This window comes from Dama dama, chromosome 25, assembly GCF_033118175.1.
Source record: "Dama dama isolate Ldn47 chromosome 25, ASM3311817v1, whole genome shotgun sequence".
NCBI lineage: Eukaryota > Metazoa > Chordata > Mammalia > Artiodactyla > Cervidae > Dama > Dama dama.
Genome location: NC_083705.1, coordinates 76,856,694 through 76,883,250, shown reverse-complemented (window position 1 = coordinate 76,883,250; position 26,557 = coordinate 76,856,694). Strand labels below are relative to the sequence as shown.

Here is a 26,557-nt window from a genome sequence, read left to right as displayed (position 1 = left end):
GCCACATCTGTGTCACCCTTGTGGACTTGGGGGCGCGAGTCAGTGATGCAGACAGAGGGGCGCACCCTGCTGTGCTGTGAGCAGTGAGTTTCCTGCTGAGCTGGGGAGCTGGCGCCTCGGCCAGGATTGGTGGCCAGCAGCAGCTCGTCAGCTTGCAAGCAGGTGATTCAAGGCCAGACCCAACAGGCACGTGTGTTCCTACAAGTGGCGTTGCTCAGGCCAGGAGTGTGGCGTTTGTGATTTCACAGGTGTCACCACACGGGCCGGTGCGGAGCTGAGCCCTGCCAGGTGCACCGTGCTCCTTGGTTTTGGGGAATGTGGGTGCTTTTCTCAGACTCGAGCCTGGCAGGCACACTGTCTCCTTTTCTGTGACTGTCTGTGTTGACAGCTTTCGCTCCCTTTTCTATCGGATTGTTTATGTTTTTGTGCTTCGTGATTTGTGAGAGCTTTTTGTACACTGGGGATACAGATTCTTGAACATGTTTCACATACTTTCCGCCAGTTTTTATTTCACTTGTGGTATTCTTTGCCATGCAAAAGCACTTAATTTTCATGTAGTTGAGTTTATTAATCTTTTCCTTTGTGGCTAATTTTATGTCACATTTAGAAAGGTCTTCCCTGCGTCAAGTTTATGAGAATTTTCCTAGAAGATCTTGAATATACATTTGGAAGTTCTGAGCCTTTAGAGTCTTTCCTGGTGAAAGGTGTGTGTTCTGAATCTGTTTCTTCTTCCCTGTGGCTGCTGTTGGTTCCCAGGATTTCTGTTAGATGAGCAGTGTTCTCCCCGATTTGTCATGGTATTGGGCATTCAGATCTGTGATTTCAGGGAAGGTGAAGGACCCCTAAACACACTCACCCAGCTGTGCCTGTGGACATGGCCCTGCCGGCCTCTCTGGGCACCCATGTCTGTGGGCTGCAAAGGCTGGGGAGGCTGCTGGGACGTGTACTGGGGTGTTAGCCCCATGTGCCAGCTGCAGCCCTGCCCTCTCCCGGAGGCTGTGGGCTGTGGGTGGGCAAAGAAAGTCTGGAGCCTGCCATAGATGGACTGCAAGGTGGAACCTGCTAGAAGCCCAGGTGAGAACGTGCTCCCCCAAGGCCCAGGGCTGGGCCCACGCTGAGCAAGCAGGGCGGGCTGCAGGGTCCCTGCCCCCGGCCTCTAGGGGCAACCGGGCCCCCCCCCCCGTCCCCTTCAGGCCCCCGCTCCTCACCATGAGGGGTGACCGGGTCCCCACCCCCAGCCCACCGCGGTGAGGGCTGACCATGTCCCCGCCCCCCGCTGTGGGGTAACTGTGGCGGTGACAGTCCCCGTGCTCTTGGGGGCGCCCCCTTGTCTCCGCTTCTGTTTTCTTGTGACTGGCTGTGACCTGAGCGCCCTGGGCTGAGAGCGCTCGCTGCACGCGGTCTGATCCGTGTGGGGACTCGGGGTGGTTCGAGAAGGCCTTCCTGAAACTGAGGTTAGCGAGGCTCTGTCGCATCTGAGGCTCCTCTGCCTGCCATTCCTCCATGGCCTCACAGGCGACCTTGCCTGCACCCCCGTCCTGCAGGCGGGTCTGCACTTCCTGGGACTTTCCACGAAGGGGACCTTCTCCACGTGGGGGCTTCAGTCCCCTGTCGTGATGATGCAGCTTCCTCCACACTTGTGTGCCCCTCATGTGGATGAACCACGTGTGGTTACTCATCTCCGGTGACAGTTGGGTGGGTCCCAGGTTGGGGTGTCACCAGCAAAGCTGCTGTGAACATTTATGTTTGAGTCTTCAGGTGTGTGCCTTCATTTCTCTTGGGTGGGATTGTGGGTCCGTGTGCAGTCGAGGAGGGCTCCACTTTCTGAGAATCCACCAGACAGATGATTTTCTGAGCAGCTTTGCTGTCCATGCTGCCGGTGGCAGGGCGTGGGGCTCATCCGCCTCCTCACAGCACCTGGGTGTCTGTCCTGGTCTCAGCTCCCCGACCGGCTGTGGTGGAGGCTCACCGTGACTTTACGTTGCATTTCTCCAGTGAGGAACGGTGCTTATGGCCTTTCCTGTGCTTATTTGCTGTCCACAGAGCTTCTCCCGTTAAGAGTTTGTCTAAATAACTCATCTGTCTTCTTATTGGGCTGTTTGTCTTCTTGTTGAATTGTGAAACTTCTTTAAGTATTCTGTATATAGGCTCTTGTGAATATTTTTAGCCAATTAATCTATGGCTCCCCTTTTAATTTTCTTAATGGTGACTTTCAAAAGTCATTTTAAATTCTTTGAAAAAAATAAATTTACCATTTTTTTCTTTCACAGTATTTTTAATGTGTGCCCCGAGAGTCCCAGGACTCCTTCCAGGGTCTCCAAGATTTTCTAATGTATTTTCTTGTAAAGTTTTATGGTACATTTTAGACTTAGGCCTACAGTCTGTTTTGATCTAATTTTGGTATTGTGTGAGGTAAGGATTGATGTTTACTTGTTTTCTTGGCTGTCCAGTTGATTAGCACCATTTGTTGAAAAGAGTTTCTTTTCCTATTGAATTTCGTTAGTGTCTTTGTCAAGTGAATTGACCAAAAGTATGTGGGTCTGTTTCTGGATCCTCTCTTCTGCTCCATTGATCTTTTTCCATCTTTGTCTGAAACCAAACCAAAATGGAACACTTAACTCCGAGAGGATTATGGTCAGTCAGGTAAGTCCTCCAACTCTGCCCTCTGACTGACGATCCCCAGCACATCCACATAAAGTCTAGACTGCTTGTCGTTTCTGCAAAAAGTCCTGCTGAGATTTCCGTCGAGGCTCCATCGATTCCACAAGTCAGTTTGGGGGTAACACCGTCTTAACAGTACCCAGCCTTACTGGCTGACTTTCCATTGTTTGTGTCTCTTTCCTCAGCACTGTTAAGGTGTCAGGGTTTCTCCTGTTGGACTTGTCCCGGGTGTTTTAGGTTTCTGGCTTTTGGGTCCCTCACCTCCTGCCGAGTCTCCACCCTGCAGAGTTGGGGCTTTCCCCCATGGCCCTGAGCCCGAGCCTGAGGTCAGCTCAGAGGACGCTTCCCTCCAGTGGCCCCTCACCCACCTGGTGGGGGCGAGGGTCTCTGCCCCAGCCCCTGGAACCAAGGCCTGGGGAGGTGTGTTGGGCTGCATTCGAGGGGCAGCCGGGTGGTCGATTTGAGAAAGCTGGAAGGACAGAGCCTTCCCAGCCCCCTTGTCTTCAGTCAGTAGTGTCCCCCGGCACTTCATGGGGTGGGGGTGGGGACAGTCACCACTCAGCCCATCCCAGGTGTGGGTGGGGGCCTGCTCCCCACAGATCTTCCCACAGTGAGGTCTCTGCACTCCTCTGGCCCCGCATCTGCCCTCAGTGCTGCTCTGCTTTCTGGGGAGGCCTTGAGTTCTCTCCTTCTGGGCGAGGCTACCCTCTGGTTGGCACATCCAGTCCACACGAGGCTGCTCCATCTCCCCACACCTCCTGGCTCTGGATTTTGTTAGCAGATGACCGATGTTGGTGTAGGCACCTCATTAAGGAAGAAAAAAGAAAAGAAACCAAAGAGGGTCACTAGATAACCAGAGAATGGGAGAAAATGTGTGTATCTGTTAAGGATCTAGTATCCCGAATATATAAAGACTTCCTACAACTCAAGAGCAAAGGAAATGGCAACCCACTCCAGTGTTCTTGCCTGGAGAATCCCAGGGACAGGGGAACCTGGTGGGCTGCCGTCTATGGGGTTGCACAGAGTTGGACACGACTGAAGCGACTTAGCAGCAGCAGCAAGAGCAAACAACCCAATTTAAAATTGGGCAAAAGGCTCGAGTAGACATTTCTCCAAAGGAGATACAGAGATGGCCAACAAGCATGTGAGAAGATGCCCAACATTATTGGCCATTCATTCATTCAGTCAGTTCAGTTGCTCAGTCGTGTCCGACTCTCTGTGACCCCACGGACAGCTGCATGCCAGGCCTTCCTGTCCATCACCAACTCCCAGAGCTTGTTCAAACTCATGTCCATTGAGTCAGCGATGCCATCCAACCATCTCATCTTCTGTTGTTGCCTTCTCCTCCTGCCTTCAATCTTTCCCAGCATCAGGGTCTTTTCAAATGAGTCAGTTCTTCCCATCAAGTGGCCAAAGTATTGGAGTTTCAGCTTTAGCATCAGTCCTTCCAATGAATATTCAGTACTGATTTCCTTTAGGATGGACTGGTTTGATCTCCTTGCAGTCCAAGGGACTCTCAAGTCTTCTCCAACACCACAGTTCAAAAGCATCAGTTCTTGGTGCTCAGTTTTCTTTATGGTCCGACTCTCACATCCATATGTGACTACGGGAAAAACCATAGCCTTGACTAGACGGACCTTTGTCGGCAAAGTAATGTCTATGCTTTTTAATATTCAGTGATTTTGGAGCCCCCAAAAATAAAGTCAGCCACTGTTTCCATTGTTTCCCCATCTGTTTGCCATGAAGTGATGGGACCAGATGCCATGATCTTAGATTTTTGAATGTTGAGTTTTAAGCCAGCTTTTTCACTCTCCTCTTTCACTTTCATCAAGAGGCTCTTCAGTTCCTCTTCACTTTCTGCCATAAGGGTGGTGTCATCTGCATATCTGAGGTTATTGATATCTCTCCCGGCAATCTTGATTCCAGCTTATGCTTCATCCAGCCCAGCATTTTGCATGATGTACTCTGCATGTAAGTTAAATAAACAGGGTGACAATATACAGCCTTGATGTCCCCCTTTCCCAATTTGAAACCAATCTGTTGTTCTATGTCTGGTTCTAACTGTTGCTTCTTGACCTGCATACAGGTTTCTTAGGAGGCAGGTAAGATGGTCTGGTATTCCCTTCTCTCAAAGAATTTTCCACAGTTTCCATACAATCAAAGGCTTTAGCGTAGCCCATGAAGCAGAAGTAAGTGTTTTTCTGGAACTCTCTTGCCTTTTTCTATGATCCAGCAGATGTTGGCAGTTTGATCTCTGGTTCCTCTGCCTTTTCTAAACCAAGTTGTACATCTGGAATTTCTTGGTTCACATACTGTTGAAGCCTAGCTTGGAGGATTTTGAGCATGACCTTGCTAGCATGTGAAATCAGTGCAATTGTGCGGGTAGCTTGAACATTCTTTGGCTTTCCCCTTCTTTGGGACTGGAATGAAACTGACCTTTTCCAGTCCTGTGGCCACTGCTGAGTTTTCCAAATGTGCTGGCATTTTAAGTGCAGCACTTTAACAGCATCATCTTTTAGGATTTGAAATAGCTCAGCTGGAATTCCATCACCTCCGTTAGCTTTGCTCATGGTGATGCTTCCCAAAGCCCGATTGACTTCACACTCCAGGATGTCTGGCTCTAGCTGAGTGATCACACTGTTATACCATCACACGTATGAGAATGTTATTTTAAAAAGGACAATAGCAAGTATTGGTGAGGCTGTGAAGTATGGCTGGTGTGGAAGACAGTTTGGCAACTCCTCAAAAAGTTAAACATAGAATCACAGGGCCATGGAACATGACTCAGCCCTGAGAAGTAGTGAAGTTCCACAGAGGCTGCCTGATGGACGAAGCTTGACTGTGTGATGGTCAGTGAAGGATGCCAGCTGTGAGAAGTCTGACTCCATCTATAGAAATGTCTCAACAAACAAATCCAGAGAGACAGACAATGATTGTGGCCACTGGGGGCTGAGAGATGAGAGAAGCCACTTGGTAGAAGTGTTACCTGGGGGTGAAAAAATGTTTTGGAGCTTGATGGAGGTTGACAGCTCTGTGAATGTCCTAAATGCCAGCACGATTTCACTTTGAAGCAGCTTTATGTTACGTGAATTACAGCTCAGTCAAGAGAAAGAAGCAGCCACGGTGGAGCTTCTGCTCTTGTGTGGTTTTGTATGGCCTTGGCCCCTCACGGCCGTGTGGGTGGGGGGTGCCCGGGGGTTTCTGACCGAAAGGACTGTGTGGGGCAGGTTTCCATGTACTTACAAGTGAGCGTGCGGTAGAGACACAGGACCTTCTGGACCCAGGAGCCCGGAGCCCCAGAAGGCTGCTCCCGACCTGTGGAGTGCTGGCCCAGGGGAGGCGGCCCCTGCCCAACTGGCCTAGCCTCGCTTTCTAGGAAGGAGGTTAAGGAGATGTTTCTGCGCGGAGGGGGTAGGTCCAGGGGTGGGTAAGAGGGCCCGTGAGGGTGGCCGCGGTGGGCAGGACGTCCAGCCTGGGCCGCTCCCTTGGAGGGAGCTTAGTAGGAGTGTTAGTAGCCTTAGTAGGAGGGGGAGCAGGCCTGTGGCAGGGCCCTGGCCTTCCACTCCTGAGTGGAGGGGAGGGTGGAGGGCACCATGGTGCCCAGGCCGCCTTGCTCACCTTGGCCTTGTTAGCACCTTCCAGCCCTGCTGAGTAGGGACACACGGGCCCAGAGGGGCCACGCAGGCCTCAAGGGCAGGACCCAGAGGAGCTCCCGAGAGAGCTGAGCTGTGTGCACAGGGCTGGTGCCCGCTGCTACTGCAGAGGGGGTGAGCACAAAGAGGCCACAGGGCCCTCCTGCTGGCTCTTCCCCATCTCTGGGCCTCCCTCCAGAGCTGCGACCAGTGGCTGGCACGGTTGGTGCGGCCAGTGTGGCCAATTTAGCTGGCGGGGCGTCTGTGGCTGGTGCAACTGGTGTGCCCAGCATGGCCTCTGTGGCTGGTGTAGCTGATGTGCCCAGTGTGGCCTCTGTGCCCGGTGTGGCCTCTGTGGCTGGCGTGGCCTCTGTGGCTGGCATAGCTGATGTGCCCAGCGTGGCCTCTGTGGCTGGTGTGGCCTCTGTGGCTGGCGTAGCTAATGTGTCCAGCATGACCTCTGTGGCTGGCATAGCTGATGTGCCCGGCGTGACCTCTGTGGCTGGCGTGGCCTCTGTGGCTGGCATAGCTGATGTGCCCAGCGTGGCCTCTGTGGCTGGTGTGGCCTCTGTGGCTGGCGTAGCTGATGTGCCCAGCGTGACCTCTGTGGCTGACATAGCTGATGTGCCCGGCGTGACCTCTGTGCCCAGCGTGGCCTCTGTGGCTGGCATAGCTGATGTGCCCAGTGTGACCTCTGTGGCTGGCATAGCTGATGTGCCCAGCATGGCCTCTGTGGCTGGCGTAGCTGATGTGCCCGGCGTGACCTCTGTGGCTGGCGTGGCCTCTGTGGCTGGCATAGCTGGTGTGCCCAGCATGGCCTCTGTGGCTGGAGTGGCCTCTGTGGCTGGCGTAGCTGATGTGCCCAGCATGGCCTCTGTGGCTGGCATGGCCTCTGTGGCTGGCGTAGCTGATGTGCCCGGTGTGACCTCTGTGGCTGGTGTGGCCTCTGTGGCTGGCATAGCTGGTGTGCCCAGCGTGGCCTCTGTGGCTGGCGTGGCCTCTGTGGCTGGCATAGCTGATGTGCCCAGCATGGCCTCTGTGGCTGGCATGGCCTCTGTGGCTGGCGTAGCTGATGTGCCCAGTGTGACCTCTGTGGCTGGCATAGCTGATGTGCCCAGTGTGACCTCTGTGGCTGGCATAGCTGATGTGCCCAGTGTGACCTCTGTGGCTGGCATAGCTGATGTGCCCAGCGTGGCCTCTGTGGCTGGCATAGCTGGTGTGCCCAGCATGGCCTCTGTGGCTGGAGTGGCCTCTGTGGCTGGCGTAGCTGATGTGCCCAGCATGGCCTCTGTGGCTGGCATGGCCTCTGTGGCTGGCGTAGCTGATGTGCCCGGTGTGACCTCGGTGGCTGGCGTGGCCTCTGTGGCTGGCATAGCTGGTGTGCCCAGCGTGGCCTCTGTGCCTGGCGTGGCCTCTGTGCCTGGCGTAGCTCATGTGGCTGGCATGGCTACAGTCTAGCTTGTGCATCTCCAGGAACTGGTGCCTTTTCATCCCGTGAGGCACGTGTTTGCTGGCGGCTGCTTTTTGTAGCCAAGTGCTTCTCCTGAGGTCACTGCCTGGGACGCTTTCCACCTGGGAGTCCCAGCCTGACTGTGGTCTTCCCCTCACAGGAGGCCTGCTGTGGGCGCCGAGAAGTCGAACCCTTCCAAGCGGCACCGTGACCGCCTCAATGCCGAGCTGGACCACCTGGCCAGCCTGCTGCCGCTGCCGCCCGACATCATCTCTAAGCTCGACAAGCTTTCCGTCCTGCGCCTCAGTGTCAGCTACCTCAGGGTGAAGAGCTTCTTCCAAGGTAAGACCCTCACCTCTGTCCGCCCGGGCCTGGCCTGGGCCCACCTGGCTTTATCACCTCTGTCCCCCGGGCCTCGCCAGGGCCCACCTGGCTTCCCTGGGATGGGCCTGTTTTCGCTTCTTGTCTGGAACCCTTTAGAGGCAGAGTGCTGAGTGCGACCGACCAGAGCAGCTCTGGTGGGGAGGGACCTGGGGCCGGCTCTCCCCTGTTTGGCTCACCTGCCTCGGGATGCTGTGCTGGGCCAGGTGCGGCCCCCCTCGGCGCAGGGCAGCTGGTGTGTCCGTCAGGCCCTTGCAACGCGCTGGGTACTTGCTCGTGTCTGGTGCCCCTGGGCAAGCCTTATGCTTCGCGTGGCCTGGCTGAGCTACTGGGGAAGAAATGTGGTTTTCACCGGCCTACTTCAGCCTTCGGCCATCAGCCCTCAGCCAAGTCTGAGCTTCTTACAAAACTGTGCATTTATTCTGTGTCTTCGGGCAGAGGTAAGATGAGTGTTTACAGTAGGCACGTGTGGACACCAGGGGGTGGCGGACAGCAGCTGACCACAGGCTCACACTCTGCTCAAGGCTCTGGGAGTCAACGCGTGCACAGCCTCCTGTGGCCGAAACCCACCTTGGGCTTTGGTTAGGAGGGCCAGCCTCTGAGGCTGCGGCCCGGAACCACGGGGACCCGGGCCATACAGTGCCAGCCCCGCTACGGGGCTGGGGATGTGCGTGCTTCCAACGTGCCTGAGGTGTGGCAGCCACTGTGCCTTGCTGGCTTTCTCGGCCTGGGAGGGAACTTTTCCTGAGGACTTAGGCTGCTTTCAACCTTGACTCCCCCAGGGACTCGCTCACTGCACCCTCCAGCTGGGCCAGCGCCGACCAGCCTGGCACCGGGCCCTCCCGGCCTTCCCTTTGTCTCCTGGAGCGGGAACCCCAGTCCTCCCGCCGCGGCTGGCCCTGGAGCCCCCTCTGTGTGAGGGTGCTGACAGGGTCTGGGTCCCACTCCCGGGGCCCCATGGTCCCTCCCCTGTGTCCGGCTCCGCTCTGGGGCTGGACCCCTGTTAGGGGTGCGCACGGCACACTGAGTGGTACTGACCCCAGTGAGCCGAGCTGTCCCTCGTGGAAAGGACCTCTGTCCCCAGGGGAGGCTGAGCACTCAGGGCTGTGTCTGCTGACCCAGGCTTGGTACTGGGGGCGGGGAGGTCCTTGCTCCTTGTGACGCCCACATGTGTCCACCCCCCACACACATACACGCGGGCTCAGGGAAATCATAGGGTGAGGACATGGGCAGAGTTTTGACAGCTTGGGCTGGGATTTGCCCAGCACCAGCCCAGGTTCGTCCTCCAGTAAATCACCCAGATCCCCCCGCCCCACCATGGCTGGAGGCACAAGCTTATGAAGCATTTTTGGAAAAGTAGGCTTGGAGGGCAGCAGAGAATGGTGGGTGCCATGGGGACAGGAATTTGGGGGGTCACCGGGAGAGTTGTGCTGGCTGGAGGGCTTCCAGGAGGAGGCGAGGGGGGTGGTGTGGTCTGTAGGCCGCATAGAGGCAGCCCCGTCATGGAGCCGTCTAAGGGACCCTTGCTACTTCAGTCCTGCACTGAGAAGGCCCCACCCTCCCCAGCTGTGGTCTGGGCCCCTCCCCCATTAACTGGCGCCCTGCCCTGCCGGCGCCTCCTCCCTGTGGTCAGCCCCGAGGCCCCCACGGGTCCCCAGATTCACACTTCTTGCAGCCACCAGGAGTCCTGCGTTCTCCTGCATGTCCCACTGGCCCACTTGCAGAACTGGGCCTGAGTTCTGTCTGAGTCCCTCCCATGCCCACAATCTCCTATCCCTCCTTAAAGCACCTGTATTTCCCTGGATCTCGGGTTATGGTTACCTGGGCCTTGGATCTCTGATGGGTGCAGGAAAATGGGGAAACTCAAGGGGTTATGTGGTTCTTTGTGTGAAGTGGGTCACTTTCCCAGCTCCTCCATTCCAAGCGGAAGTTGAAAGCGACAGCTCCACAGGGGCTTCATGTGACATGCGTGCATGCTAAGTCACTTCAGTCGTGTCCGACTCTTTGTGACCCCATGGACTGCAGCCCACCAGGCTCCTCCATCCATGGGATTCTCCAGGCAAGAATACTGGAGTGGGTTGCCGTGCCATCCTCCAGGGGATCTTCCAACCCAGGCATTGACCCACATCTCCTGTGGCTCCTGCATTTCAAGCAGATTCCTTACTGCTGAGCCCCTGGGGAAGCCTTCCAGTGACACTACTTCTAAATTAAACATCAGTACCTCCAGCTGCCGGGACCTGCGGTGTGGGGCCCAGGGCACGTGGTTCCTGGCCACCGTGGACTCCACGGTTCCTGGGTGCTGAGTCCTCAGGGGCTGCAGCCAGCTTTCTGCTTTGGGGTCAGGCCTTCAGGTGTCTGTCGGCCGCTCCTGAGTGCCTTCCGGGGAGGGCTCTGTCCTGAGTGCCTCCCAGGGCTCCGTCCCACAGGGGCCCTGCACCTCTCCGAAGGAGGGCCCATGAACGCACCGTCCCCAGGGCCCTGCCGTGGGGGCATCGCACACCCAACCGAGCCCCCACTGGGGCTGATGCACAGACTCGCTAAAGCTTTTCTCGGCCATCCAGGCACTAACCAGGCCCCAGGGCCCTGCCGTGGGGGCACCGCGGACCTGACCAAGCCCCCACTGGGGCTGACGCACAGACTCGCTAAAGCTTTTCTCTCTCATCCAAGTACTAACCAGGCCTGACCCTGCTTAGCTTCTGAGGTCAGAACAGATCGGGCGCGTTCAGGGTGGTATGGCTGTAGACAAACCTTTATCCCTGAGAGGGTTTTACTGTCCAGGTTTCCAAGTCTAACTGAAAATGCATCAGATCTTTAGGTAGGAAAAATGCAAATGTGTGAAACAGCAAAAGCAGTCATTCAGCACTGGTGTGGCCTTGGTGTGGAGTCCAGGGCCCTTGTCTTGGAGCCGCAGGCCCTGCTGGTGTTGCCAGTTCTCCAGCCCCATCTGTGCTCACGAAGGAGAGAGTTCCATGAAGGGATAACAGGACCTCTCCGAAGGCCTGGGGGTGCTGGGGGCTCACGGACCCATCTTCAGAAACTCTCAGACCCTGACTCCCAATGCCTGGTCTCCATCCCCACTGTGTGGTGTCCACCCCATTGTGGGGTCTCCATCCTCACTGTGGGGCCTCCATCCCCACTGTGGGAATCTCCATCCCCATTCCGGGGCCTCTGTCCCCATTGCGAGGTCTCCATCCCCATTGTGGGGTCTTTATCCCCCACTGTGTGCTCTCCATCCCCACTCCGGGGCCTCTCCCCACTGTGGGGTTATCCATCCACACTGTGGGGTCTCCACCTCCATTTTGGGGTCTTCATTCCCTTTATGGGGTCCCCACCCCCCATTCCAGGGACCCCATACCTGTCCCCAGGGTTCCCCATGCCCGGGGCTGCCTCAGTGACCCATGTGGACAGCTGGGCCAGGTGTGGGGCTGCTCAGGAGGGTTTTCTGTTCACCTACCTCCCACAGAGGCTTCCATCTGCCTTTAGGACACTGATAGGGGACTGGTCACTTCCTCGGGTACAGCTGTGTCCAGCCAGGCCAGGGTTGGTGGCCTTGTAAAGACTTTGGTTCTGTTGTTTGCAGGAGTTCAGGTATCGGCCCGGTGTCCGCCTGAATGCATGGTTCCTCTTAACCAGGAGCAGAGTGCTTCTCCTGCACTGTGCCCGATCCCTCTCCCTGCCCCAAGGCAGGGGGATGCCCCATCAGGTCTGTGGAGCCCTCACGCTGCCAGTGGGTGGCCCTGCTGGTCACAGCTGGGGGAGGTAATGAACTTGACTTCCCTATCACCCTTTTCTCCCAAGGATTCCCAAGTTTGTGATCTTCCTCAGGCTGTACATTTTAGGGGAAATTCTAAACATTTTCCTGAATTCATTCCCTCTACATAGTTAGAAAAAAAGTCGAGCTATAAAAATTGGATCTTAATCTCTGCTTCCTGACTCAGAAACGGATAATTTCATTAAAGCTTCCATAAAAAGTCACCTTTGGGAAGGACATGAACTGGAAAGTTCCAGCCTCCAAGAGTAATAATGGCCTGCAAATTTGCTTGTAGTGTCGTGTTTGTGTCAACTTTCATGAATTTTTAAAAGGCAGTGAACTTATTTAATTAGTTAACTTGGATCTGAGTAGACTGCGGGCTGGTGCTTCTTAGTTATAAACCCTTTGCTTGTACCCAAAAGAGGGATTTTCCACTCTTGCAAGTTTCACTGTTTGCAAGAAGGGAAACGGGGGACTGATCACAGAAAAGGGAGGCAGGGTGGGTGGAGAATGTGAAGGACCCTGAGGGGGGCGGGAGCCAGGTTCCCGCTAGGACATGTGGCCCAGGACGTGAGGTCCCAGGTGCCCCCTTCTCAGGCCCAGCAGACGACGCTGCAGCATTGACCCAGGCAGGAGACTCACTGGACCTGGGCTTCAGGGGCCTAGAATGGGGACCAGCATGCAGATGACCAAGGACCCCAGTCACCCTAGCCTGGCCGGTGGCATGACCCAGGACCCCTAGCCCCCCTACCCTGGCCGGTGGCATGACCCAGGACCCCCTGTCACCCTAGCCTGGCTGGTGGCATGCAGGCAGGACCCCCCATCATCCTAGCCTGGCCGGTGGCATGACCCAGGACCCTGGTCACCCTAGCCTGGCCAGTGGCGTGTAGGCAAGACCCCGGTCATCCTAGCCCAGCTGGTGGAGTGACCCAGGACCCCCGGTCACCCTAGCCTGGCTGGTGGCAAGACCTAGGATCCCCAGTCACCTTAGCGTGGCCGGTGGCATGCAGGCAGGGCTGTGGGTGGGATGAGCAGAGGGAGGGGACACTCAGCAGACAGACCCAGGAGGGGAAAACACAGGTTCGGCCTCCAGGGACGATCCAGAGATCCCTGAGCTGTGAGGACCCGCCCCCGCTCACTATCCACTCAGCCCAGGCAGCCCACCTGCACGCTCCATTCCAGGTGGACCCTGGCCCCAGGCTCGCCTGAGCTGGGTGGGTCTGCTTCACCCGCTCCGGGTGGCAGGTCCACAAGCCCCATGTCCTGAGATGTGTCCGGGATACACGGGACACTGGACTCCTCTGCAGGTCAGAGATGAAATTCTCCCCGAGTCTTAGGATCCTGTGACCTGGGAGTGCAGTGGATGCGGCTGAGCTAAACTGTGCAGTTCTCAGCTTTCACTGACGAGCCATCCTTCCCTGATGAGTTCTGCTGGGAATGAGTGTCTGTGATCCCGCAGAGCACATCCTGAGGCCTGGCCCCACTGTGCCATGGGGCGAGGCGGGGCTCCGAGGGATGCGAGCTGGGGCCCCGTCCCTGAGAACGAGCGGTTGGAGGCTCCAGGGGGCCCTCCCCACTGTGTTCTGCAAGTGGGCGCTCCCACCTCTGAGTGGCAAGGGGTGCAAGGCCTCTGAGATGCTGGGAGCCGGGTCAGGACCAGACTCCCCTGCCTTCATGGGGCTGCTCCGTGAATTCCTCCCCTCTGGGATGTGGCTCTGGCTGGGCTGGGGCTGCATCTCCTCTCCAGCTCTTCCCCTGTGGGAGCCCCGTCCCCACAGCACGGACAGCTTCTGGAGGACAGCCCCCGGGGTCTTTCCAGCAAAGATATGCTGCTCTGGGTCACGTCAGGCTGTGTGCAGGCTCCTCATTCTTTCACTCTCTCCTGGTTCCTGAGTCCTTCCAGGACCTGTGTCCCCCACAACACAGGGAAGAGTGTTGCTTTTTATTTCACTGCTGTGGGATGGACCAGGGGCAGTCCCGGACCTTCCCTGTCCCTTCTGGGTCATTTAAGGTCTTTCCGTCACTGGTACTAGTGTGATCAGTCCAGCCGAACAATAAATCTCTGAAAGAATTTCAAGTGTGAGCCTTCTCACTGCCTAGTCTGAGGGTCCAGCAGGCAGGGTTGGGGTGGGTGGGGAGCCGGATGGTGATCCCAGAGCCATGGTTTCTGGCCTTTCCAGGTGAGAGCAGCAGCAGGAAGAAGAGGTGAGTTTGGGAGAAGTCTGCCTGGCGTTGCCGGGAGCTGGCACCCAGGTGGTCTTGGTGTTTTCCCGGCCTCTGAGGACCACATGCCCGGGGTGTCTGTCTGCCTCCGTGGCTGACATGGGTCACCCATCCTCTCTAGTCACTTCCTTGCACTTCCTTCCTTAACACAAGTGTCAGACGGCCACATGCCTACAGGCATCCTCCCGGGAGGAGCTGAGATACCCTCAGCAAGTGTTTGGATATTGTGGCCCCACCTGCTCCACAGGAGACATACGTCTTTGACGGGCCGGGCCTGGTTGACACATGGTGCTTCTCACTTGCAGCCCAAACACCTTTGGAGTTCTTGAATATAGAGAGATACCCACCCCACGGGCCCCTGGAGGCACGTGCAGGCCTCGCAGGGCCATCACAAAGCTCCTCTCGCTGGGCGCTGGCAGGGGCAGGGGCCTCCAGCCCTCTTCTGGTGCAGGTTGAGGGGGTGGAACCAACAGCATCACCCTCCAAGGAAGTCCTACTTCCAGCCTCAAACATCTCTCACCTCTGACATCCTATCTGAAGCCTTGCCAAGGTCATCTGGGGCCAACAGTTGGAACATGTTGTGGTGGGGCCTTGGCCCAAATTCAGACTGAAAGTTTCACAGTAACAGCAAGCTCTAATGCAGGTAAACAGAGCAGCGGCTGTGGTCCTCACCTCCCAGGACTTACAGTCCAGCGGGGAAGGTCTGCCACCAAGCAAACAGACTCTTCCATTTCCAGCAGATACAATGTCAGTAACTGTAGCCATCAGGCAGATGACATGTGAAATACAAGATGAAATATCTGAACCTTTAAACATGTATCACTCAGTCAGCAGGAAATTAAGGGATACTCAAAGAGACTAAAAACTAAGTGCAGTTGAGAACCCAAAGATAAATTTTTAAAAAACATTTTTAAAGGATGTACCTCCTTTAAAATGCAGAAAGAAGGCAAGGTTTGGGCTGCAAGGAGGAATGGAGAAGGGTGTCAATCAGAGCAAACACTGATGTGTGAAATAGTAATAATGGCATATGGTAAGGGCAAAAAATGAGAAAAATAAAGCCCTGGCCATGACAGCATATAAATTTGGAGAGGGAGATTTGAGTTAAAGATTTCAACATTTCTTGTATTAATTAAATTTGGAGGTTGAGTAACTAATTCATAATAAAATTTTCAGGATAATCATCAAGACAACAGAAAGGTTTAACTTTCAAAATAATGGAGAGAAAAAAGTAGAATGAGAAAATGTAATTAATCAAAAGGAAAAGACAGGAAAGAAGAAAAAAGAAATGTGGAAGAGTGTAACAAATAGAAAGCGTAAAATTCCAAATGTGTCATTAGTTACAGACAATGTAAGTGGACTAAACAGGCCAACTAAAAGATAAGGATTATTAGAGTGAATGTCTCTGTTTACAAAAGGCACAGAAAGGTTGAAAGTAAAAGGATGGAAAAAGATATATTGGAAAAATACTAACTGAAATACATTTGGTAAAGCTATGTTAATGTCAAAAACTTGATTTTAGGGTGAAAAATATTACTGGAGATCATGAGAGAGTATCATTTAAAAGTCATTAAGCATTTTATTTTATCAAGCAAAGAGAATAATTTTAAATTTCTGTGCTTTTAATAACATCACCTCAAAAATATAAAACCAATATTGACAGAACTATAAGGAAAAATACATGAATTCATCATCAGAGAGAAAGATTTTAGATAGTTCTCTCAGTACTTGATAGATCAGATAAATAAAAATCGGTAACAATTAAAGAAGATTTGAGCAATGCAAAAAAGGGTTAATCATGGACATACATAACACTGTACTCTGAGACTTAACACTCACATCTTTTCAAGCCCACATGTAACTTGTAAATATATTGAAAATATGCGTGCATGCTCAGTCACTTCAGTCATGTCCAACTCTTTGCCACTGTATGGACTGCAGCCCACCAGGCTCCTCCGTCCATGAGATTCTCCAGGCAAGAACACTGGAGTGGGTTGCCATGCCCTCCTCCAGGGGATCTTCCCAACCTAGGGTTCAAACCTGTGTCTCCTGCATTGCAGGCAGATTCTTTACCCACTGAGCCACCTGGGAAGCCAAAATTGAAAATATATTGGTCAATAAAGCAAGTCACAATAAATTTCAAAAGACAAAATCATGAAGAATGCATGGTGAGCCCTCAAGCCAGTTAAGCTGGAAATCTGTAGAAAAGATGACTTGAAAGCCCTTACATTTGGAAATAAACACATTTGTAAATAACATAGACCAAAGTAGAAAACATGACAGAACTGAGGAAATATTTGCAAATCAAAATATGTGTGTGTGCTCAGTTGTGTTGGACTGTTTGTGACCCCGTGGACTGAATACCACCAGGCTCCTCAATCCATCAAAATGTGTGGCTGCAGCTAATGCAATTCTTAGAAATAAATCAACTTGAGGGTCTAATGTGAAAGAAGAAGGGATGAAAATTAACTAGCTAAGCATTCAGTGTTGATAAAGTGAACTAAATAAAAAACAGTCATAGGAAATAATAAAGCAGAAGGTATTTGTGAAATAGAAAGGTAACATACAATAGAATTCCTTTAAAATGATAAAAAAAAAAATGATAAAACAATAAAGATCTGGTGAGACTGATCAAGGAAAAATAGCAAACAGTATTAGGAAGTAAAAGGAATATTATATAGCATATTATATATAAAGCATGATGATATATGCTGCAGATATTTAAAAGATGGCTTGAAATTATTATGAACAAATTTATGCTAGTAGATTTGAAAATATAGTAAATGCTTAGAAATATAGCTTATTAAAATTGAAGAAGAAATAAAACACCCAAATAGTCATATGGCTATTTGAATGAGTGGTTAAAATCTTCCCACAGAGAAAAATCTAGGCCCAGACAGTTTTAAAGCAATTTCTACTAAATGTCAAATGAAAAATAAGTCCACCCTATACTGAGTCCATGGTACAGAATTGTAACAGAGGTCCTGATGTGAACTCACATTGTGCGCATACACACACACACACACACACACACACACACGTGTGCCTAAACGTGTGTGCATGTGTATGTGTGTTCCAGCTCTGTCTACTGAAGGGGCCACCCCAGAACAGGGGACACAGGTGGCCTTCAGACCTCAGTTTCCAGACGCAGTTCATCACTGAAAGGGACTCATGCCTTCTGGCCTCTGTCCAGAGCAGGAGCAGAGAACGGACAAGATGAGCCTGGACCGTCCATGCTGGACAGCAGGCTGTGTTCAGAGCACGAGGGGACATACCCCCGGACCCAGGCCTCCTCAGGGGACATACCTCTCCTGGGACTCCAGCCTTCTGAGGGGGTTCCCCCTGGACCCAGGCCTCCTGAGGGGACATACCTCTGGACCCAGGCCTCCTGAGAGGACATACCCCCAGACCCAGGCCTCCTGAGGGGGCTCCCCTGGGACCTGGGGCTCCTGAGGGGACATACCCCCGGACCCAGGCCTCCTGAGGGGACATACCTCTGGACCCAGGCCTCCTGAGGGGACATACCCCCAGACCCAGGCCTCCTGAGGGGGCTCCCCTGGGACCTGGGGCTCCTGAGGGGACATACCCCCGGACCCAGGCCTCCTGAAGGGCTGCCCCAGGACCCAGGCCTCCTGAGGGGACATACCCCCGGACCCAGGCCTCCTGAGGGGACATACCTCTGGACCCAGGCCTCCTGAGGGGACATACCCCCAGACCCAGGCCTCCTGAGGGGGCTCCCCTGGGACCTGGGGCTCCTGAGGGGACATACCCCCGGACCCAGGCCTCCTGAAGGGCTGCCCCAGGACCCAGGCCTCCTGAGGGGACATACCCCCGGACCCAGGCCTCCTGAGGGGACATACCCCTGGACCCAGGCCTCCTGAAGAGCTGCCCCAGGACCCAGGCCTCCTGAGGGGACATACCCCCGGACCCAGGCCTCCTGAGGGGACATACCCCTGGACCCAGGCCTCCTGAAGGGCTGCCCCAGGACCCAGGCCTCCTGAGGGGACATACCCCCGGACCCAGGCCTCCTGAGGGGACATACCCCCGGACCCAGGCCTCCTGAAGGGCTGCCCCAGGACCCAGGCCTCCTGAGGGGACATACCCCCGGACCCAGGCCTCCTGAAGGGCTGCCCCAGGACCCAGGCCTCCTGAGGGGACATACCCCCAGACCCAGGCCTCCTGAGGGGGCTCCCCTGGGACCTGGGCCTCCTGAGGGGACATACCTCCCGGGACCCAGGCCTCCTGAGGGGACATACCCCCAGACCCAGGCTTCCTGAGGAGCTCCCCCGGGACTTGGGCCTCCTGAGTGGACATTCCCCAGGACCCAGGCCTCCTGAGGGGACATACCCCCGGACCCCGGCCTCCTGAGGAGACATACCCCCAGACTCAGGCCTCCTGAGGGGACATACCCCCAGACCCAGGCCTCCTGAGGGGCTCTCCAGGGACCCAGGCCTCCTGAGGGGCTCCCCAGGGACCCAGGCCTCCTGAGGGGCTCCCCTAACCAGGTTGGGACAGTCTCAGCATTAAGATGAACGTGTGTCGTGACAGATGATAATCCAGCAAATGAGATGGGATTCTCTAAATCTGCATGGATATAAGTAAATGAACAACTAAACAGACACCATGACACCTGACCAAACTGCCAGGAAAGAGGCCTCTAGATGGGTGACTTTTGAGCGGAGGTGAATTATAAAATGCCCAGTTGGTAACCACTGGAGGAATAATTCAGGCTGGAAATGTCAATGGACACTAAAATTGGTGAAAGTAAGAAATGGAATATTTGAGTCTTGAAAAACGAAGTACTAATTAGCTACAAAGAGGGAAGCCCTGCAGTGGGGAAAGCCAGCACACTGTCCCAGTGACCAAACATGGCCTCTTCAGTCCCGGAAGAAACCGACCCCGTGTGCCAGGCTGCAGGATGTGTGAGGACACTGCTTAGTTTTGTGATGTTCCCACCGGACATGCTGAGGACGCATCAGCAAACCGGACCTCAGGGGCAGCCTGCAGAGCAGCTTGTCCCATCTTGAGTCAAGAAGGACCAGGGGCATCTGGATGGACAGTAGCCCGTGCCTGGCTGAGAGGATGCTCTGGGCAGTCGGTGAAGTCCCGGGGTGGAGGGGGGTTCTCTGGGCAGAGGACATTGGGTGTTGTTCTTACAACATTTCTGCATGCTTGATGTTGTCTCAAAATAAAACACAAACGAAAAGAAGAAGGAGTAGAGAAAACTGTGGACCGGGGAAGTTGCTGAGGGTGTGAGTCAAGGGGAGGAGCTGGAGGAGGAGCAGCGGAGAGGGTGGGGTGGGGGGCTGGCAGGAGCTGATGTTCCAAAAGCTCGCCTCGAATTTTTAGGGGAAGGAACTAGTCCTTTTGCAAGGGAAGAGTGTGCTCTGAGCAGCACGGTTACCACCGGTGGTTCCATAGGTTGAGCCAAGGGCCCCTGAGGGGACAGGTGCTGGGAGGGGGTGGAGGGGACTCCTGGGGGCCGCTGACCCAGCTCACCTGCAGCCGCTTCATGACCGGGCCCCGGGGTCTCCCTTCTCCAAGCGTTTGCTCAGAGTCATCTCTTTGGCCGCTTCCTCCAGCCGCACTGGGACCTTCAGTGCTGGGCTGTGTCCCTGCACAGGGGTGGAGACTGACTCGGCCATAGAAGGCCCCAAGCACCTGGGCAGAGACCTCCCCCCACCCATTGCCCAATCAACCCTGCCTGTGGGTGGTGAGTCAGGCAGGACTGTGGTGGAAACGACCGCTGGAGTCACTGGTGGTGACCAATGGGCTCCAGGTTGGGTGACGTGCAAGTTCTGTACTTGGAGGCTTCTTTGTAAATTTATTTACAAATTCATCCTATGCGCATGCATCAGACACTGTGACAGCCAAGCTGGCCACTCCTCCAGATCCGGCCTGTTCTTGGCTGGAGCTGCCCTGAGGACAGTCTGCCCCTTCAACCTGGAGTGCCTGACTTGGTGTTATTGTAGATAAGCAGGAGCTGGAGGAGGAGCAGCAGAGAGGGTGAGGTGAGTGGCTGACAGGAGCTGATCTTCCTAGAGCTCGTCTGGAATTCTTAGGGGAAGAAACCAGTCCTTTCGCAAGGGAAGAATGTGCTCTGATCATCCTCTTATCTATTTGTCTGTGAGTTGCAGCATGTGGCATCTTCGTTGCGTCATGTGGGCTGTTTCACTGTGGTGAAGGGCTCTCTAGTGGTGGTGATGTGGCCTCGGCCTGCGATGGCTTGTAGTGGGGCTTGGGTTCCCCAGCCAGAGAGAGGCCAAGTTGTGTCAGTGAGAGCCCCAGATCCTGGCCACCAGACCAGTGGTCAGTGACCAGGCCTCTGGCCCTTTGGCTTTGCAGAAAAGAATTCCCACAAAGATGGAAAGTCCGTGAAGCAAGTGTTTATTAAGGGGAATAAGTACAGTATATGTGGATAGACACATGGGCGGACTCAGAGAGAGTCTCGACTTGTGTCCTGGTGGCAGTTTGAATTACCTTTATGGGGCATTTCTTCTAGGTTTCCTTCGGCCAATCATTTTGATTTCCTTGGTTCACAGTCCGCATTTGATGTATCTCAAGATCCTCCCATGTGTTTGCATGCATCCCTTAGCCAAGATGGATTTTATAAGGCATATGGGTAGAGAACATCCCTTGACATAACTCCCCCTTTGACCTCCAAGGAGCCTTTATGTGCATATGTGGTTGGGGAGGTCTCCTGACTTCTAGAATGAGATATATATGGTCTGGGCAGGGCCCAGCCTCCTGTCTTAATTGTCCTGCTATCCTCATTTTGGAGTTCCAGTCCACAGGGAATGACTCTCCAATTACTTTACCCTGCAGGGTGGTATCTCCTCCTGCCTAAATGGTGGGCGGGTTTATTTGCCCCACAGCTTGTGGGGTCTTGGTCTCCACCCATTGAAAGGCAGACTCTTAACCCCTGGACCATGAGGCAAGTCCCTGTGTCCTGCTTATCTTGACACCATGCAGTTCCTCATGGAATAACTACTTGACTTTATAGCACTGTTTTTTTTTCTTTTTGGTTTGTCTGCTTTTTCAAAACGTTTCTTGAGCCCTGGGCTTGCCACTGTACACTTCCCTTCAGACTGTTGAAATTAAGTGAGAAACCCGAATAGTTGACCTCTTCTACCATCAAGAGCATGTGGAACCAAAACACGTGTAAATAAAATCTCCTTTCCTTTTTCTTCCCAAAGAGCTACTTTTGGTTGTGTCCCCCCCTCTTCTCTTTTTAAATTCAGAGATTTAGTTTAATTGGAGGATAATTACAATATTGTGATTTTTGCCATGTGCTCAGTCTCTTCAGTTGTGTCCAATTCTTTGCGACCCCGTGGACTAAGGCCTGCCAGGCTCCTCTGTCCATGGGATTCTCCAGGCAAGAATATTGGAGTGGGCTGCCATGCCCTCCTCCACAGGATCTTCCCAACCCAGGGATCAAGCCTATATCTCTGGCATCTCCTGCATTGCAGGCAGGTTCTTTACCCCCTGGGCCACCTGGGAAGCCATACATCAATATGAATCAGTCATAGGCATACATGTGTCCCCTCCATCCTGAACCACCCCCCACCCCTCCAAGTTGTCCCAGAGCACCGGCTTTGGGTGCCCTGCTTCATGCATCAAACTCAAACTGGTCATCTATTTTACATATGGTAATGTACGTGTTTCAATGCTATTCTCTCGAATCATCTCACCCTCTCCTTCTTCCACTGAGTCCAAGTCTGTTCTTTATATTTGTGTCTCCTTTGCTCCCTGCACATAGAATCACTAGTACAGTATTTCTAGATTCCACATACATGCATTAATATGTGGTATTTGTCTTTCCCTTTCTGACTTACTTCACTCTGTTTAATAGGCTCTAGATTCATCCACTTAATTAGAACTGTCTCAGATGCATTCCTTTTTATAGCTGAGTAATATTCCATTGTACATATGCACCACAACTTCCTTTTTCATTCATCTGCTGATGGACATCTAGATTGTTTCCATGACCTAGCTGTTGTAAATAGTGCTGCAATGAATATTGGGGTGCACGAGTCTTTTTCAATTCTGGTTTCCTCTTGGTATATGCCCAGTAGTGGGATTGCTGAATTGTATGGTAGTTTTATTCCAAGTTTTTTAAGGACTGTCCATGCTGTTCTCTATAGTGATTGTATCAGTTTGCATTCCCACCAACAATGTAGGAAGGTTCCCTTTTCTCCACACCCTCTCCAGCATTTATTATTTGTAAACTTTTTGATGATGGCCATTCTGGCCGGTGTGAGATGAAATCTCATTGCAGTTTTGATTTGCATGTCTCTAATAATGAGCGATGCTAAACATCTTCTCATGTTTATTAGCCATCTGTATGTCTTCTTTGGAGAAGTGTCTGTTTAGGGCTTCTGCTCATTTTTTGATTGGGTTATTCATTTTTCTGGTATTGAGCTGCATGAGCTGCTTGTACATTTTGGAGAGTAATCCTTTGTCAGTTGCTTCATTTGCTATTATTTTCTCCCATTCTGAGGGCCGTCTTTTCACCTTCCTTATAGTTTCCTTTGTTGTGCAAGAGCTATATTTGAGGAGATAACAGTTGAGGAGATAAGAGTTGAAAACTTCCCTAAAACTTGCACTGCAGCATGGGGATTAAGGAGAGAGCACAGTTCCTCTGCAGGACTTGCAACCCTGGGCTCCTGCCCGCCAGACCCCAGAAAGCCAGTGAAGAGGACTGGGCCGGGCAGCTGTGGAGGCGGGGGCTCCGCTTTCCTGGTGCCCGGAGCCAGATTGAGCTGTGAAACCTCTGGAGCTTCCCTGGTTATTTTGGAAAACAGGGAAATTCATTCTGTAAAAAACCCACAAGCTGATGCGGTCTGCGTCCTGGAGTGGACTCTTGTTTTCTAAACATAGGCACATTTATTCACACGCATGATGTTTCTTCTCACCTAACTGAGCTTGGGGCTCTGGATGCCGTTGGAGCCCCTCCTCCGCACCCACCTAACTGTGGGGCTTGGAAGGACATGCCCCCACGCCCCCACCCCCTCCTTCGGGGCTGAGATGAGAGCTGGTCCAGCCCTGGCCGCTTATGCCCACGTGCTTCCGGTCACCTTTCCTGTGCTGGGCGGGCAGACTCTGGCACGACAGCACATAACCCTGTGAGCACGTCTGTTCTTGACAGCGCAGGTTTAGAAAACCACTGTCCAGAAGGAGACAGAGCCAGCCGGCCCCTCTGCGGACCCCTTTGCTGTCGAGTCACAGGACAGCACTCTCTGCCAGCCTGTGTGATTCACGGTCATCCTCCAACGGCAAGACAAGGAGTTTATCTTTTAGTTCTTGAAAAGCGAGGCGTGGGCGAGAGTTTGAATGTCTGAAAGCTGAGGTGCTCCATGAATGTGATGCCAGAGTTGCGGCGGGGTCTGCAGGCACGCTGGGGTGGGAGCTCAGGTCAGAGTGGGGCCCCGCATTCTCCATCTGCCCCCCAGGCCTGGCCACTTGTTCCCCCGGCAGGTGCACCACGCTGCGTGGGACCCACACGTGCTCCTGGACTTGTGGGGCCTCTGGGCCCCTGAGAAGTATCCCCAGGGTCACCCAGAGGGGCTGGTGGTGGGGGCAGGGGTGAGCGAAGCCAGTTAACCCCCCAGTCTCTCGGGAAAGTTGGTTCTCCACGTCCTGGGCCCCTGTCTCAAGGATGGCACGCGGTCCCTGCGGGAAGTGACAGGGCACCTTCGGAGGGTTGAGTTCGCCTGCTCCCTGGGCCTGGTCTCAGCTGCTGAAAGGGGACGGCCAAGAGCGGCCACCACAGACGTGGCTGCGGTCACTCCCGTCTCAGCTCTGCTGCTGTGACAGACACACAGACGTCACCTCTCAGTCCTGGAGGCTGGAGTCCCGAGGTCAGGTGCCCCATGGCTAGGCTCTGGTGAGGACTGAATTCTGAATTGTCCTCACCCGGGAAGGGGTGAGAGTGCCCCTGGGGTCTGTTATAAGGACACTCATCCCGCTCGTGGGGCTCCCCTCGTGGCCCAGAGCCCCTCCTGACACCTTCACCTCAGGGGCCAGGAATGTGGGCACACAGGTGTCCGCGTGGAGGTCTGTGCCGAGTTGGTGGCAGCAAGACACGGAACATCAGGACACTGCTGCCCAGGCCCCTCTCGAGGCACATCAGGTGGGTGGTGTGCTGGACCCCCAGCGGCCCACCCCCATCTCAGAGGGCGCCGAGGCCCCCGGACCCCTGCTCTGAGCCTGTGCTCCTCTGCCGAGCAGGCCTCAAAGGGCATCTGGGCTGGAAGCGTGCAGGAGAGGGGGGCAGGCCTGCTCCTTGGGGTCCCAGGGGCTCCACGCTCTCTGCCCCCTCCACACTGACCTCCCTCCGCAGCATGGAGGGAGCTGGGCTGCGCTGTGCTCACACCAGCTGCCTCCAGAGGGACACACGGCCGAGCGTGAATGCGGCCCTGGGCGCGCGGGCCGGGGTGGTGTGCTGCTGGAGGGTCAGGGCTGGGCTGTGTGTGCAGTGACCCGTCCACTCCAGGAGCTGCTGCTCGTCAGAGCTGAGGTCCAGCCCAGCTCCCCGGGGTACCCTGGCTCCTCTCTCATCACCCTGGTGGCAGAACTCCTGCACCCCACACCCAGACAGCCCCCTGCTCCCCACATTCCCTGTGTCCATAATCTGGACTCACCTGTCCTGTCCCTGGGGAGCTGGCCAGGAGCAAGGTGGCTTCTGGGCATCATGCACTTCCAGAGGCAGAAACGGGGCATCTCCGGGTTTCTCCTCCACCAGGGACACTTGGCACCTCTCGGTGGCCAGACCCGAGCACAGAACCCTGAGCAGCGACAGGTGGGGCTGGGTCCTTGTGCCACGTGACTCAGCCCAGTGTGGCAGCTGCCCTGTGTCTCCTCTGTGTGAAGGACAGGGAAGGAGGTGAGATACGGGGGGGCTGAGCCCCCAAGGGCAGCAGCCTCTCCAGTCTCCCCCCCAGGCTGTGTGTGAAGCCCAGCCCACACAGGGATGCCCGCCGTCTGCATGATGATCACACACAGCCTCTCTCCTCCAGACAAGCAGCTCAGGGATGGGCTTGGACATTCACTCATGTCCAACCCTTTGCAACCCTTTGGCTGCAGGCTGCCAGGCTCCATGGGGTTTTTCGACAAGAATACTGGAGTGGGTTGCCATTTCCTCTAGGAGATCTTCCCCAGCCAGGGGTCAAACCCGTGTCTCCTGTGTCTCCTGCATTGCAGGTGGATTGTGTACCACTGAGATATCAGGGAAGCCTTTCAGGGATGCAGGGAGTCAGTGAAGTGAGGGAAACTGGTTCTGGTTGGTTCTGGGGTCCACTGGTGGGCAGCTCAGACAGGGCAGTGAGAACCCTCTGCTGTGGCTGGAGCTCTGGGGCCTGCGAGGGGGAGGGAACCCAGGGCCTCGGCTGAGCCCTGGGTCCGGCAGCCTCAGGGCTCAGGCTGGACTGTGCCAGCCTCAGGGAGTCCGTGCGTTTCTGGGCGGGGTCAGCCCTGACCAGCCGCCTCTTCTGCCTGCAGGCCCTGAGCTCTGTCTGCAGACAGTGTGGAGACCGACCCCAGTCTCTGCCCTGGGCCAGGATAGCTTCCGTGGGACTGGGGGTCTTGGCGGCCCCTCCCACTGCCCCTCAGAGACCAGGTTGTGGGGAGGAGGCCGGCTGCCTGCGGGGTGGGGCGGGTGGGTCGTGGGTGCTGGCTGAAACCTGTGTCATGTGATTTGGCCCTCTTTGGGGACAACACAGGGCTGGCTGGTGGGGACAGCAGCTCAGTGGGGGCACGAGACCCTTAGATGCGCGGGCTCCCGTCCCTGGCTGGACCTCAGGGGGTTCCTGGAGCCCTGGGCCTTGGGGCACCCCCGCCAAGTCCTTCTTCGCGGGGCCCAGAGGCTTCAGTGACTCCTCTCCAACTTCCACAAACTTCCCCATGGACCCCCCCACACACACCTGCTCTCTGCTAGCTCTTCTCCCTAGCATGTTACCGGGGCAACCAGGAGCACACGGCAGGGAAGCGTGGTGGTGGGCTTGCCCTTTGTCTGAGAGGAGGCCTGGCGGGAGGGCACCAGAATTGGGGCTGTCTGCAGAGACCCTGTCTGCGACCCTGGCCTCCCCTCTGGGGCCCACTCAGACGTAGCTGGGGCTCAGTCCCAGGTCATCGTGGGTGAGACCCCCCAACCCCGCCTGCCATGGCAGGGAGGGAGAGAGGCCGACCGTGGAGAGAGATGCTGAGATGAAAGAGCAGACCCAGATGCTGGCCACAGGGCCGCGGGGCGTGTGGGCTGCTCCCCCTACCCCTGGGGTGCTCCCCAACCCCCCACCCTGGGGGTACTCCCCACTCTCTCTCCTTCCCCACTCCCCCACTGCTGTGCCATCCCCCATTAAGAGGACTGGCACCCCCAGCCCCGGCCCTGGCTCTGACCCCCATCCACACCAGAGTTTGCTGCCCTGGCAACTTCCGGCCCCCCTGACCTGGGGGGCTGTGGCTCAG

At 54.9% G+C, this 26,557-nt stretch overlaps 1 protein-coding gene across 1 annotated transcript in view; it reads left to right on the top strand.

Moving 5' to 3' along the window:
- The window catches only part of AHRR (aryl hydrocarbon receptor repressor), a 93,365-nt gene that overhangs the window by 11,263 nt on the left and 55,545 nt on the right, over window positions 1-26,557 (top strand). Inside the window, exon 3 of the mRNA XM_061129400.1 lies at window positions 7,904-8,085. Coding sequence (XP_060985383.1) covers window positions 7,904-8,085 — 182 coding nt within the window. The remainder of the gene's footprint in view (window positions 1-7,903; window positions 8,086-26,557) is intronic.